This window comes from Lithobates pipiens, unplaced genomic scaffold (genome assembly GCF_037356315.1).
Source record: "Lithobates pipiens isolate NorthernLeopardFrog02 unplaced genomic scaffold, aLitPip1_a1.2 Scaffold_13, whole genome shotgun sequence".
Lineage (NCBI taxonomy): Eukaryota > Metazoa > Chordata > Amphibia > Anura > Ranidae > Lithobates > Lithobates pipiens.
The window spans coordinates 511,947,873-511,960,452 of NW_027507718.1; the positions used below are offsets into that span (position 1 = coordinate 511,947,873).

Below are 12,580 nucleotides of genomic sequence, written 5' to 3' on the forward strand. Positions count from 1 at the left end.
TGTTTAATTCTAAATAATAACTAACTATTAAATCATAGGTGTTGGAATTCCCTTTCAAATTTTTCTGTAAGTGAACATAACGAATTTATCCGAAGTTATCAATTATCTGAAATAAAGAATATCTAAACAAATGGAATGTAACAATCCAATAATAATAAAACCTTTTTATTATTATTAATTATTTATTATTAATTTGTTTCCTTCCATTTGCTTAGATGCGGCTTTTGTTATTTCCAATAATTCGTAACTTCGGATAAATTCGTACTCGTTAATTTAGTTAGTTATTAATTAAACTGATTTTCTTTCTTTTTTTCAGATTTTCTAATTGTTTTGACTTTCAAATCTTTGAATTCCCGAATTCCGAAAATCCGAAATTCGGAAAATCGAAAATTCGTAAATCCGAAAATGTGAAATTCAGAAAATCATAAATTCGTAAATTCAAAAAATCGAAATGTAAAAATTCACAAAATTTTCGAATTCTGATTTTTCGAATGTTTGAAATAATCAAACAAACTAATGAAACGAAAACGAACACATTTTTTGTCAGTGCACATGTCTACTATGCACACACAGTAGTTTAGAGGCAGAAAAAACCCACTGCCAGTATGTCCAGGAGCAGAAAAAATGCTTGACACATGTAAACACGTCTAAACGTGCATTAATGTTAGGTGCGTTTAGTGCTTGAGCGTTAACTCATTTCAATGGCCAGAAAAAAATGTATATTCTGGCCAACTGCTTGACGCCCTTAAAGGTCAAACAATAGAGAGATGGCCAAACATCCAGTGTGCATGAGGCCTAATAGTTTTGTCTCAGTCTTTTTAGGTTGGATGATGGTAGGACTACTTATGGCGGAGAAGTACTACTGGGTGGGGAGGGCAGCTTTGGATTGAAGAAGTTTAGCCCATATACTACATTTTGGACAGACAGAGTCACCAGTTCTGAAGGTCCCCAGAGTCTTTGGTGTGGTCACTAAGCTGTGGTGCATGCACTGTGTGCAATGATGGGAATAGTCCTAACGTTTTTGTGATGCAGATCCGGGAGTGTGTTGTGTTAATCATCAATGGTTCAGATGATATAGCAGAAAGCAGGTGAGCTGCTGTTAGACCGAAAAAAGCCAAGACCATGCAAAGGATGCCATAGAAACACCACAATATAAAAAACACTTCAAAGAGCTTATGCAGAGCTGGAGGGACAAATATGCTGCAAAGGATGCATAAAATGACAGACCACCCTCTCTTCACTTATCAAGGTATATTTGGGGTATATGGAAGACTGATGTTAATGTGACCCTGTCATTAACCCTGTCATGACCCTGTGATTGGTCCTACACAAAGAAGCAAGTGAATACTTATTTTTACTGCTGCCCACACAACTGGAATGAAACTTCTGAAGGTTAGCTTCACCCCTATTGTTAATTAGAAGCAGCATCTGCTCCATTTTCTAATTTAGAAGAGTGGTGCAGATTTTAGGCTTGCACCACTCTTTGTTAATTATCACCATTGTGCTTATATTATAAACAGTTGAGCTCCAAAGTTTGCAAAACCTGGCAGAAATTGTGAAATTTTGGCATTAAAATTATGAATTATTGAAAATATGACTGAAAATATTTTTATTTAAGGATAGTGATCACATGAATCCATTTATTATCACATCATTTTTTTGGATCATTTTTAAATCATAATAATAACAGAAATTACCCAAATGGCCCTGATAAAAAGTTAACATACCCTGGAAAGTTTGGCCTTGGTAAAGACATAGAAGGTGGCACACACGGGTTAAAATGGAAAAGTTAATTTCCCACATTTGTGGCTTTTTAAATTACAATTAGTGTCTATGTATAAATAGTCAATGACTTTGTTAGCTCTCACATGGATGCATTAAGCAGGCTAGATACTAAGCCATGGGGAGGTAGAAAAGAACAGTCAAAAGACCTGCATAACAAAGTAATGCAACGTTATAAAGATGGAAAAGGATATAAAAAGATACCCAAAGCCTTGAATATGCCAGTCAGTGCTGTTTAATGCCTTATTAAGAAGTGGAAAATTTGGGGCTCTTTTGATACCAAGCCACAGTCAGGTAGACCAAGAAAGACTGCAGCCACAACTGGCGGAAGAATTGCTCAGGATACAAAGAAAAACCCACAGGTAACCTCAGGAGAAATACAGGCTGCTTTCCAAAAAGATGGTGTGGTTGTTTTTAAGGGGCACAATTCAACAAATACTTGAACAAAAAAGAGCTGCATGGTCAAGCTGCCAGAAGGAAGCCTTTATTGCGCCAATGCCACAAAAAAGCCCAATGAAGCAGGTTAAGCTGTTGTTGGGCATAATGTAACCAGGCTTTTTTTGTGGAACTTGTACAGTAAAAGCTTCTTTCTGGCAACTTGACCATGCAGCTCTTTTTTTTAAGCATTATCTTATTGTGCTCCTTAAAAACAACCACATCATCTTTTTCCAGCGCAGCCTGTATTTCTCCTGAGGTTACCTGTAGGTTTTTCTTTGTATCCCAAACAATTCCTGTGGTATTTGTGGCTGACATCTTTCTTGATCTATCCGTGGCTTGGTATCAAGAGATCCCCAAATTTTCCACTTCTTATTAAAATGATAATCAAGGCTTTGGATATCTTTTTATATCCTTTGCCATCTTTGTAAAGTTTCATTACCTTATTGCGCAGGTCTTTTCTTTTCTGCTCCCCATGGCTTAGTATCTAGCCTGCTTAGTGAATCCATGTGAGAGCTAACAAACTCATTGACTATTTATACATACACTAATTGCGATTTAAAAAGCCACAAATGTGGGAAATGAACCTTTAATTGCCATTTTAACCTGTGTGTGCCACCTTGTGTGTCTGTACCAAGGCCAATCATTCCAGGGTATGTAAACTTTTTCAAGGCCATTTGGGTGATTTCTGTTATTGTTATGATTTTAAAAGGAGCCAAAAATGATGTGATAATAAATTGCTTCATGTGATCACTATCCTTGAATAAAAAGACAGTTTATTGGCATGATCAGTCATATTTTCAATATTAATGCCAAAATTTCACAATTTCTGCCGGTGTATGCAAACTTTGGAGCACATCTGTGTTATGGTCAGGACTAAAACAATAAAAAAGTATTTATATTGTCAGAAAAATATGAAATATGGAACATAAATTATGCAGTCTTTTATCCATCCTGCACAAACACCCCCAGCTTCTTACCTATCTCTCTAGCAGAGCGGTGTCCTGTACAAATTCTGTTTCCTATTTGGCAGAAATCCTCTTTGGCCAGGTACCTGAGACATCATAGGCTTGTATGGGTCATCTTGGACACTGGAGGTGCTTCGAGGAGTAGCCCATACAAGTCTATGATGTCTTGGTGCATTGGCCCTGATGCTGCCGAAGGAGTATTCTTCTGGGAAAAAGCAAACATTGCACAGTCTCTGCTACAGAGGTAAGAAGCCAGGTGGGGGGCATTAGTGCAGGTCAGTACAAGAGAAGTAAGGTGGGTTATAGGCATTTAGAGTAAAGTGTTGTCCTTGAAGGATTCAGAGAAAGAAAGGTTTATTATATGGTTATGGTTGAGCCTAGGAGACATCTTTTTTTTTTAAGCCTGCTTAGGTGCCTATATAACAATTTTCAATAGTTGCGCACGCCCAATGGGGTACAAACAAGAAATTGGGTACCATACTCAATGGGGCACAAACAAAAAACTGGGTACCGCACTCAATGGGGCACATACAAGAAATTGGGTACCACAAGCAATGGGGCATATACAAGAAATTGGGTACCACAATTAGTGGGGAATGTACAAGAAATTGGGTACTGCACTCAATGGGGCACATACAAGAAAATGGGTACCACACTTAGTGGGGAATGTACAAGAAATTGGGTACTACACTCAATGGGGCACATAGAACAAACCGGGTACCACATTCAATGGGGAATGTACAAGAAATAGGGTATCATGCTCAAACCCCATGAGACAGAAAAGAATGTTGGGGGGTTGTACCCTCCAAACACTGAAAAATTGGTTTTGGATGGACTGAAGCTTTAAGGATTATAGCAGCTTTGAGCACATTCTTGCAGCGTTAAGGAGCCAGTTAGTAGTTTTTAAGATGATAACTGACACAGAGCTCTACTGAGATCCATTGTTGCCAGCTCATAAAGAAGCAAAAAGCTCTCCTGAAAATGCTAGTTGCATGGCTGTCATTCTGCGCCGTGGCTTCCATATTTCAAGCCAACGACCCAGAAATATTATGCAGATATCACCTTCCCCGATACTCAAGCCTGTACAGCAGTGGTCATCAACCCTGTCCTCAGGAACCACTAATAGGCCAGATATTATGTATTACCTTGGGGAGATGCAGACTAGAGCAGTGGTCATCAACCCAGTCCTCAGGGCCCACTAACAGGCCAGGTTTTATGTATTACCTTGGGGAGATGTAGACTAGAATACTGCAATCACTGAGTAGCAAATGATATCACCTGTGATGTATTTCAGTTATCTTGCAAACCTGGCCTGTTAGTGGGTCCTGAGGACAGGAGTTGAGAACCATTGCTGTACAGGATCAATTACACTGGAAATACTCAAGAGAATTGATCCACAGAGCAGCCAGTCAGTTAGCATTTTCAAAAGGAGGTGAGCAATGACAGGTCCTATATTTGTCCCTGGCTACCTGACACCAGGAATTTGTCAAAAAAATCTGTGTAAAATGTTTATTATTAGCAGTATTATATTCATTTACTGTCTAGAGATTTTCTTCTTAAAGGATAACTATAGCCCTGAACCACAAAATATATATATTGAGGGTTACCAGTCCTATATGTGGTGGCTGCATTCGTTTTTTATTAGGCTAAAGATCATTTTCAGCAGTTAGAGAAAATACCTGCCGATTCTGCTTGAAACCCTGTGTCCTTCTCACCTGACGTGAGCTGAACTGAAATCACAATGTTACCTTCTTTTGACTTATCTTCTGAAAAAAAATGATTCCCCTATCCCCCTTGGAATGGAGAGGAAGAGTTGTTCGTAGTCCAACCCAGACGATCAGTCTTGGGGGAGAGCCCTGCTCTTCCACAGATACAATGGAGGAGTCAGCGTTGTCACCCTAGGTCAGGGAGTGTGTCACTTGCTGGATTAAGGGAAAAAAGTCTGACAAATAAAACGGATGCAACCACCACATTTAAGGAGAGGTATATATATTACTTTTTTTGGGGGGGGGGGGTTAAATACACTCAATAGTACACTGCAGATTAACCTCAAGCAATAAACTGGTTACATTGTAAGTATATTGTGTGGTTAATGGATGGGTGGGGGTCTATTTAGACAAGGTGCTCTGAGTAGTACACATGACACCAGTGGAGACACCAAGCCATACCGCCATCATTCCAACAAAGGATGCCAGAACAGCCTCATAGCAGCCCAGAACGAAGAGCAAAGATAGAAAATAGCTAGAGTACTTACCTTCAATTTCACCCCCGGGTGCTGAGATCTTGGACATGTTCAAGTAAGTGGTGCCGATAATGTCATTGTGAGTCAGGCGGTCCCTGCAAAGGAAAAAAAATAAAAAAACTATTGAATGCACACCATTGAAAGGCCACCTGTCATGGAAGGTTCATGGGGGTACCAATGTTGGTCTCCATTATCTTTATTTTGCTCCCCCTACAGCTCCTTTCCAATTTCAAAGGGGAATAAAAACTCATGGAAGTCACAATGGTAAGGGAGTGAGGGAGTTCAGTGGAGCTGTACTTCAGAAATCCTGATGAAGTGTCTTCGATAGAGCAGTCACTGGTGTGACATGGCCCCAGGGCCAGACATACACAGCTCAGTTTTCTCTCATTGAGCTAGAAAAGTCAATGGATTTCACCATCCAGGCTTAACAGGCTCCCTGAAATCTTGAACTGAGATGCATCCGATGCATGCCTGCGTAACGAGCATCAGCACGGCCCTTTGCAGCCTCCGCCAAAAGAACGTGTGACAGTGGAGTGATTCAGAGATGGGGACAGAGCACTGTCACCCTATAACCAGAGATGCTTTTACCAATTGGGCACCTTTAGTTTAGATGTGTTGTAAGATGGTTTCTACACCCTGCTCCTCCTCTCTGCTGCCACTCCCTTTCTGCTATAAGACCCCTGCCACACTGGGTAATTTTGCAGGCGCTACAGCGCTAAAAATAGCGCCTGCAAACCGACCTGAAACAGCCGCTGCTGTCTCTCCAACGTGAAAGCCCCGAGGGCTTTCACACTGGAGCGGTGCACTAGCAGGACAGTAAAAAAATTCCTGCTAGCAGCATCTTTGGAGCGGTGAAGGAGCGGTGTATACACCACTCCTTCACCGCTCCTGCCCATTGAAATCAATGGGCAGCGCAGCTATACCGCCGGCAAAGCGCCTCTGCAGAGGCGCTTTGCGGTGGTTTTTAACCCTTTCTCAGTCACTAGTGGGGGGTAAAACTGCCCCACTAGTGGCAAAATAGCGCTGCAAATCCAACGGTACAGCGCCGCTAAAAATAGCGCCTCTTTACCGCCGACGCTCCTCCCGCCCCAGTGTGAAACATTCATGCTTATAGCAAGTATGGAGGAATGTCCACAGCTGGCTATTGTATTCTGACAGCCCCAGCACCCGCAGCTATCTGAATACCTGAATGGTGGTTGCATCTGATAAAATGCAGTCACTGTTAAACCAAAATTTTATCCTCAGTTTAATTGATTTTTTTTAAATAAAATTATCAAGCCAGGTGGCTTGCAGGGACACCCATGAGCCATGTATGGGCAGGGCCAGTGCTAAACTATTTTGCGCCCTAGGCAAGACCAGCTACTAGCACCCCCACCCTCCCAAAAAATAAAGATAAAGGCCCCAAATGCAGCCTGTACAGGAATGCTTTCTCTCTTCCCCCCGCTTGTTGGCTCCGTGTACAGACTGACCGGGGAGCTGGGAGGAAGTGATGTTGCATGCAGCACGGCTTACATGGAACCTCATTGGCTGGATACCTCTTCTTCATGGATTGGGTAAAGTTGGTAAGAGATGGCTTTGTCTCCAGATGACATCATTCAATCCTGCAGCAGTATGAGAAACGTTGGCGCAGTGTGTGGGGAACAGAGCAGCCATCAGAAATTTTGGGGCCACTTACACAGCGTTAGGCCTGGGCCCTCCGGGCCTGACCCCTTTTCATCCCTTTCATTAGAGTCCCCAAAGTTCCCCCCTTACATCAGGGTCCTAAGAGTCCCCTCTCCTTAAATCAAGGTTCTCAGAGTTCCTCCCACCCTTACATCAGAGTCCCCAGAGTTCACCCTTACAACAGAGACCCCACTTTCATTAAGATCTCCAAAGTCTTAACTTACATTTGAATCCTAAAGCCCCCTCCCCTTACATCAGAGTCCCCATAGCTCCCCCTTACATCGGGATCCCCGGAGTCCCCCTGCTGCACCCTAGGCCTTATATAGCACTGGCTCTGTGTATGGGGCCCAATACAGGCCTGTGCAGAAAGATAACACATGCCAAGAAATACTTTGTATACATTAGAGGACAGATCCCTTAATCAGATAAGACAGAGCCTGGGGTGACTGACCAGTCAAGAAGGCGAATCCTCATCTTCTCACACATGGATGGGAACTGGGAAAACATAGCAAAAAACATACAATTACAATCCATAGACGGTACTCCAAGACATAATAATAGTGACACTGCTATTACAGGGAGGGGGCCTCACCCGTATGGGTAATGTAATGCTCTGGCTCCACTGAGGGTTGGCGTTTTTTTCCACAATCTTGCTGCATAACTGGGATTTAAAGATACAGAGTTTATTAAAGTGGACCAGTCATGAAAATTCACATCTGAATCAGAAGAGTACTTGTTAGAAATACCAAATAACATTATCATTTTGAGAGATCCTCTTGGCAAAAAAGAAAGTTGCTGATCCCCAAGCTATGTAGCCTAGATCACACACAATCTAAGACTACGCATAGAGAGCAGGAGAATGGGATGCCGCTGCCGCCGAGCAGGGGAAGCCGCCGGTGATGGAGTAAGTGCTACCAACTGACCGATCGACTGACAGGGGGGTTGGGGATGGCATGTTTGCCCCCCCCAAAAAATAAAAAATTCCATCGGCCGCCACTGGTTGAGACAATACTGACCCAAAAAGGTAGAGACTACTCCAAATTGGCTTTTAACACATGCATTTATTTCCTTTAATGGATTGACTTTAACGCTGTTTTATGCGGTATTTACTGAGCATTTTTTTTTAAGTAAATACCACGTAAAGGGTTAGTAAATTGACATTTTCAGTATCGCATATTTGGGAAAAATTTGTCAGGTCTCCCAAATGCTGCATGCAATATTCTTTAAAGACTGGCGTCCATTATAACACATCCAATCGATCAGCGTTGTATCTATAGCCAAGCAACAGAAAAAAATATCAGTTATAGATCACACTGACAGATAATAAAAGACAACAGCGCCATCTTGTGCTAAGAATTGTTATTGTAGTTATGTCATGAAAGGCAACAGTGTCCAACGTGCAGTAATAGCAATAAGGAGATTTATGATTTGGGCAGTCGTGGATTTTCTGTTCAGCCATACTACTCTAACCCTGTGTCATCAACTCACCCACAGAGCTGGGAAAAAGTCCACTGCCACGTCTATGGGTACCAGTCATTCCAATCATTCCATGGTCAAAGCTGCTAAAATTACATATTTCCCCCCATTCTAATAATTGGTTAAGCCTGGGTTCACATTGCTGCGGATTAGAAATCATGCAAAGTCAGCTGAACTCAAAGGATTTCAACCCGGCAATGCAGTCCGACTTTAGAGGCGATTTGACAGACATCTGTGTGGGTTCATGCTCAAATGTATATACAAATTGCCCCAACCACTAAATGTAGTACAGGAACTACTTTTGGGAATCAGTGTGGTGCCACAAAGCCGGAGCCGTGCGATTTCGGGCGGTGCCATTGTCGGCAATAGCCGCTGATTTGGCATGCGATTTGACATGTCAAACCTCATGCCAAAGCGCTTTAACCACATGACATCCGCGCTATGGCAGAATGACGGCTACAGCGCGGATCTGAATTCCCGGGAGGCCGTCATATGACGGCCTTCCCTGTGCACACTCCCTGCCGCTGTGATCACTGAGTCACTGAGACTTGCACCGGCCCCGGCCCCTTACCATGTGATCACAATGACCAATGACAGCTGATCACATGATCAAAACAAAAGCTCGGTGATCGTTTTTTTTTTTCTCCTCACGCTGACAGCGGAGGAGAAAAAAAAAGCAGGTCACCGGCTCACCTTAAAGAGGAAGTAAACCCTGATGAGTTTACTTCCTCTTTCATTCCCTGTAAAGGCAAAGCATAATGGACTACTATGCATCACATAGGAGTTCATTATGTGTCACTTACCTGACACAGGAGCCAGCGATGTCACCGCTGTCCCCTGTAGTTCCGAGCGTCCATCTTCTTGGTGGGTCTCCGTGGGTCTCGCTGCTCCGGCGCTGTGATTCGCCGGAGCAGCGATGACGTCACTCCCGCGCATGCGCACGGGAGCCGAGACTCGCGGCATTGCCATCATCGACGATGCCTCGCTCAGTGCGCCTGCGCGCCGCTGTCTACGGCGCATGCGCCGTAGATAGCGGTGCTCATCTTCGGGCAAATATCTCCTAAACCGTATAGGTTTGGGAGATATTTCTTGGACCTACAGGTAAGCCTTAATCTAGGCTTACCTGTAGGTCAAAGTGGTTTGTGAGGGTTTACAACCACTTTAAAGGGACATCGTTCCCGAAATGGAAGAGGCAATTATGCCTCATAATTGCAACCTGAAAGTGCCCACAAGTGCCACCTATCTATGCCCACAAGTGCCACCTATCTATGCCCACAAGTGCTACCTATCAGTGCCCACAAGTGCTACCTATCTATGCCCACAAGTGCCAACTATCAATGCCCACCAGCGGTGCCAATCAGTGCCACCTAGAAGTGCTGCCTATCAGTGTAACCAGTGCCCATCATTGCCACCCATCGGTGCCCATCACTGCCACCTATCGGTGCCCATCACTGCCTCCTCATCAGAGTACATCAATGACGGACACAAATTACCCATTTAAAAATTTTATAACAGAATAAAAATTTGGTCTTTTTACATTTTTCAAACAAAAAATAAAAATCGCACAGGTGATCAAATACCACCAAAAGAAAGCTCTATTTGGGGGAAAAAAAACGCATTTTTTTTTATTTGGGTACAATGTTGTATGACCGCACAATTGTCATTCAAATTGCATCATCGCTGAAAGCTGAAAATTGGTCTGGATAGGAGGGGGGTTTAAGTGCCCAGTAAGCAAGTGGTTAATGTGAACCTGGGCTCAAAATCCCCTTAATCTCCTGACCATGTCTGGGTGCTTTATGTAAAGATTTGTAGCCAAATGACCTGCTCCTGGGATATTTGTATTAATGGACAGACATACCTAATGGTCAAGTGGCCCTTCAGTGTATAGGCTACAACAAGAAAGTTCTGACACTTCCCGTAAATGTGTTATTTCTGAACTCCATCCTTTCCTCCAGTCTTTGCACGGTTCTACCAACTCCTCTTCTGTGCTGAAATAGCTTATTCTGACTTCACTGCACACTGTGAGCTTCTCAAAACGTGCATTAGGAGCTGCAGCAAGTGAGATAGAGCCCATCTAATTTCCTGGCTGGAGCCCATCCGGCATCATCTAGCCCTTTCTTCTCAAGAGTTACTGTCCCTGGCCCGTCCCATTCATTTATTGGATTTCAGATTCACCATCACATGTGGGAGTTACCTAGGGCGGTCTACATGCAAATAAAGTCTGTCTAGGAACATCCACTTCTTCAGCTTTAAAAACCTTTTCTTCCTCACAATTGATACAAAGATATCAATTTGAACATATAAAAGGTTGGCACTAACTCTCCTATGCTCATGACTGTGATGACACCTTGATCACGAAATGCACTAAGGCTGTGCACTCTCCTCTGCTGACGTCATTTCCGGTACGGCTGGTTCCGGATCTCGCTGGGAGATGTGGAGAGACTTTGTCCCTATTCTGGCTAAAGATCGCCGTACACGCTGGTGCTAGCAGATGAGCACCTTCACCACTTCAATACCGGCACTTATACACCTTCCTGCCCAGACCAATGTTCAGCTTTCATCGCTCTCACTTTGAATGACAATTGCGCGGTCATGCTACACTGTACCCAAACTACATTTTTATCATTTTGTTCCCACAAATAGAGATTTCTTTTGGTGGTATTTGATCACCTCTGCGATTTTTATTTTCTGCTAAACAAATAAAAAAAAAAGACTGAAAAATTTGAAAAAAAAAAGTTATTTTTTTGTTTCTTTTACAAAACTTTGTAAATAAATACGTTTTCTCCTTCACTGACGGGCACTGATGGGCACCAATGAGGTGGCACTGATGATGGGCACTAATATGCGGCACTGATGGGCACTGATATGCAGCACTGATGGGTACATATAAGTGACACTAATGGGCACTGAAAGGTGGCGCAGATGGCACTGAAAGGTGGCGCGGATGGGCAATGATAGGCGGCACGGATAGGTGGCATGGATGGGCACTGATGGGTGGCACTGATGTACACTAATGGATGGCACAGATGGATCAAATAGGGTCAAACAATAATGCCTGCTAATCAGTGATGCCCATTGTGGGCACTGATTGGCATCCATTGTGGGCACTGATTGGCATCCATAGTATGCACTGATTGGCATCCCTGGTGGCCATGTGTGGCATACCTGGTGGTGATGAGTGGTGGGCATCCATTGTGGGCACTGATTGGCATCCATAGTATGCACTGAATGGCATCCCTGGTGGCCGTGTGTGGCATATATGGTGGTGATGAGTGGTGGGCATCCATTGTGGGCACTTATTGACATCCATAGTATGCACTGAATCGCATCCCTGATGGCCATGTGTGGCATATATGGTGGTGATGAGTGGTGGGCATCCATTGTGGGCACTAATTGGCATCCATAGTATGCACTGAATGGCATCCCTGGTGGCCATGTGTGGCATACATGGTGGTGATGAGTGGTGGGCATCCATGGTGGTCCTGGTGGCATCCCTGGTGGTCCAATGTGGGCATCCTCGGGGGGCTGTGCTGATAATCAATCAGCACAGACCCCCCCTGTCAGAGGAACAGCTGATCGGCTCTCCTCTACTCGAGTCTGACAAACGTGAGTGAGGAAAAGCCGATCAAAGGCTCTTCCTGTTTACATCGTGATCAGCCGTGATTGGACAAGGCTAATCACGTGGTAAAGAGTCTCTGTCAGAGGCTCTTTACCTAGATCGGAGTTGCGGTGTGTCAAACTGACACACCGCAACAACGACCGCCGTGACTCCCGGGGGCGTGCATTGGCTTGATATCCTGGTGACGTCATATGATATCGCAACCACTTTGCTAACGTCATATTGCTATATGGCAGGCAGAAAGTGGTTAATATGTAAATGAGCGCTTCTATTTCCTTACTGGTGTTTGAATCACATCTAAAACATATTGCGCTATGTGATTATTTCTGTTTACACCGAGTCATATAGTCTTACAAACATAAAGATTGTCCCTGCAAAGGACTTGAGCTTCTGAAG

General features: G+C 43.6%; 1 protein-coding gene across 7 annotated transcripts in view; it reads right to left on the minus strand.

Annotated features, from left to right (window-relative positions):
• Positions 1–12,580, minus strand: part of DYSF (dysferlin) — a 378,584-nt gene that overhangs the window by 145,763 nt on the left and 220,241 nt on the right. For all 7 annotated transcript variants that reach the window (XM_077478068.1, XM_077478062.1, XM_077478063.1 and 4 more), the window contains exons 14-16: positions 7,682–7,750; positions 7,541–7,584; positions 5,440–5,522 (exon numbers count right to left, since the gene is read on the minus strand). In XM_077478068.1, the coding sequence (XP_077334194.1) occupies positions 5,440–5,522; positions 7,541–7,584; positions 7,682–7,750 (196 nt within the window). The remainder of the gene's footprint in view (positions 1–5,439; positions 5,523–7,540; positions 7,585–7,681; positions 7,751–12,580) is intronic.